This window comes from Zea mays, chromosome 3, assembly GCF_902167145.1.
Source record: "Zea mays cultivar B73 chromosome 3, Zm-B73-REFERENCE-NAM-5.0, whole genome shotgun sequence".
NCBI lineage: Eukaryota > Viridiplantae > Streptophyta > Magnoliopsida > Poales > Poaceae > Zea > Zea mays.
In genome coordinates this window covers 1,428,044-1,430,406 of record NC_050098.1, presented here as the reverse complement: position 1 = coordinate 1,430,406, position 2,363 = coordinate 1,428,044, and the positions used below count along the sequence as shown (strand labels likewise).

Below are 2,363 nucleotides of genomic sequence, written 5' to 3'. Positions count from 1 at the left end.
CACTTCACTGGCGGTTGTCTTTAAAAACCGCCAGTGAAAATTGATTTCCACTGGCGGTTGTCTTTAAAAACCGCCAGTGGAAATAGGATGTTTCCACTGGCGGTTAAGTTAAGATAACCGCCAGTGGAAACCTATTTCCACTGGCGGTTTGTGTAACACAACCGCCAGTGGAAACATCCTATTTCCACTGGCGGTTGTGTTAAGATAACCGCCAGTGGAAATAGGTTTCCACTGGCGGTTTTTAAAGCCGGGCCCACCTGTTTCTTTCACTGGCGTTTGATAACGGAAACCGCCAGTGAAAAGTTCAACGTGCCGCAGGCTTTGAACTTATTTGTACTAGTGTGCTTTGGTAGCTAGAGAAGAGATTGATCCCGACAGATGAGATGGTAGAAGCTAGCTAGGTAGTAGGTCCGACCGAGAGATCGATCAAGAACAAGAGATCGTCATCAGATATCAATCCAAAGCAACAACAAGTAATTAAGCTGCTGCTAAGGTAACAATGGCAAGTGAAGAAGCTGCGGTGGTGGCATCCATCATCTCCAACGACCCCTGCTTATTCGCTCCTCCTCTCACCAACCACCTGCAGCAGCAGCCGCAGCTGCCTGATCTCCCTCCTCCTGCCAAGAAGAAGCGAAACCTCCCGGGCACACCAGGCAAGCAAAGCTTCTAGCTTTTTTCTTCTCCTTTTTCTTGGTCGTCATCCAAGCAAGCTAGCAATCAAGCATACTAACGCGACATGCATGCATGTAATACAGACCCTGCCGCGGAGGTGATCGCGCTTTCGCCGCGGACGCTGCTGGCGACGAACCGGTTCGTGTGCGAGATCTGCGGCAAGGGGTTCCAGCGCGACCAGAACCTGCAGCTGCACCGGCGCGGCCACAACCTCCCCTGGAAGCTCCGGCAGCGCAGCGCGGGGAAGGAGCCCCGGAAGCGCGTCTACGTGTGCCCGGAGAAGACGTGCGTCCACCACAACCCGTCCCGCGCGCTGGGCGACCTCACGGGCATCAAGAAGCACTTCTGCCGCAAGCACGGCGAGAAGAAGTGGAAGTGCGACAAGTGCAACAAGCGCTACGCTGTGCAGTCCGACTGGAAGGCGCACGCCAAGACCTGCGGCACCAGGGAGTACCGATGCGACTGTGGCACGCTTTTCTCCAGGAGGGACAGCTTCATCACGCACCGCGCCTTCTGCGACGCCCTGGCCGAGGAGACGGCCTATGCGCCGCTCGGTCCGCATGTCGGCGACCTCTCGCTGCCGTCCATGGTGGGCCACATTGGCGCTAATGGTAGTATCATGCTGCCCGGTGCGCCCCCGCAGCTGTACGCAGATCTCTTCGCGCCCGCACCGCCGCAGCTCGGCTGGCTGTGCGGAAACAACGGCAAGCTCGCGTCGTCGAACGCCAGCGAGCTGACGAGCGCCGCTGCGTCGGGGAAGCAGGAGACTGACAGCGTACTGTCCATGTTCAGCAGGCAGCAGCACGCCAATCCCGCGGTGGCAGGCGCCGGCGACATGATGTCCGCGACGGCGCTGCTCCAGAAGGCCGCGCAGATGGGTGCCGATAGTGGTCGTCAACAGTCGTCGGACGACGGTGCTGGAGGTCTGCTGTCTAGCGCATCAAGCCTCAGGGGTCCTGGTCCTGGAACAAATACGCTAATGAGCCTGCCGTACGACGTGCTCTCGGCCGTGCGCCATGCGGGCCTCGTCAAGAATGCCGCCGTCGACGTGGGGAGGGAGGAGACCAGGGATTTCTTGGGCGTTGGCATGCAAGCGCTGTGCTCGTCGTCGTTGAATGGATGGATTTAGCTAGCTAGCTAGCTAGCTTCTACTACTACTACTACGACCTAGCTATACAATGACATTCACGTTGTAGTAGTATAGGCACTAAGAGATGAATGGTTATAGATCACTGACTAGCTAGCTAGTGTACCTGAACTCAAAAAAACATATTTAGAACTTTTGAAAATGTTTTTAACTATCTCAAATAAATAGATTTTGGTTCTCGGAAAATAGAAAAATATTCACAAAACTATGAAAATTTACCGGAAACTTCTAAAAAGTATATTAACATGTTTCAAACACCTCTTGCACTTAGAAACACTATGCAACAACATGAATGCAACAACCAAAGCACCTCTAGGCCTCACTTCACTGGGCTCACGTCAATATATAACAAAACAACTCTCTATTTTTTAGAAAAAAAAAGAAAAGAAAAGGCAAGGAAAAGAGAGAGTAACACCTGATTTTTGAGTATAAAGCAAAGAACATTTTTATACCACAAAATTCAGGGTGTTACAATAGTCGAAGGGAAAAGTTCAAAGAAAGTGAGAAAAATCATCCAAAATCACCAAGTAGTATTTATATCTAG

The 2,363-nt window shown here is 52.2% G+C and overlaps 1 protein-coding gene across 1 annotated transcript; it reads left to right on the top strand.

The window, feature by feature from the left end:
* Nucleotides 1-499: 499 nt before the first annotated feature.
* Nucleotides 500-1,801, top strand: LOC103649531 (zinc finger protein NUTCRACKER). The gene is made up of 2 exons (XM_008675249.2): nt 500-653; nt 756-1,801. The coding sequence occupies exons 1-2, from the start codon at nt 500-502 to the stop codon at nt 1,799-1,801; spliced, it is 1,200 nt and encodes a 399-aa protein (XP_008673471.1).
* The last annotated feature ends 562 nt before the right edge of the window (nt 1,802-2,363 follow it).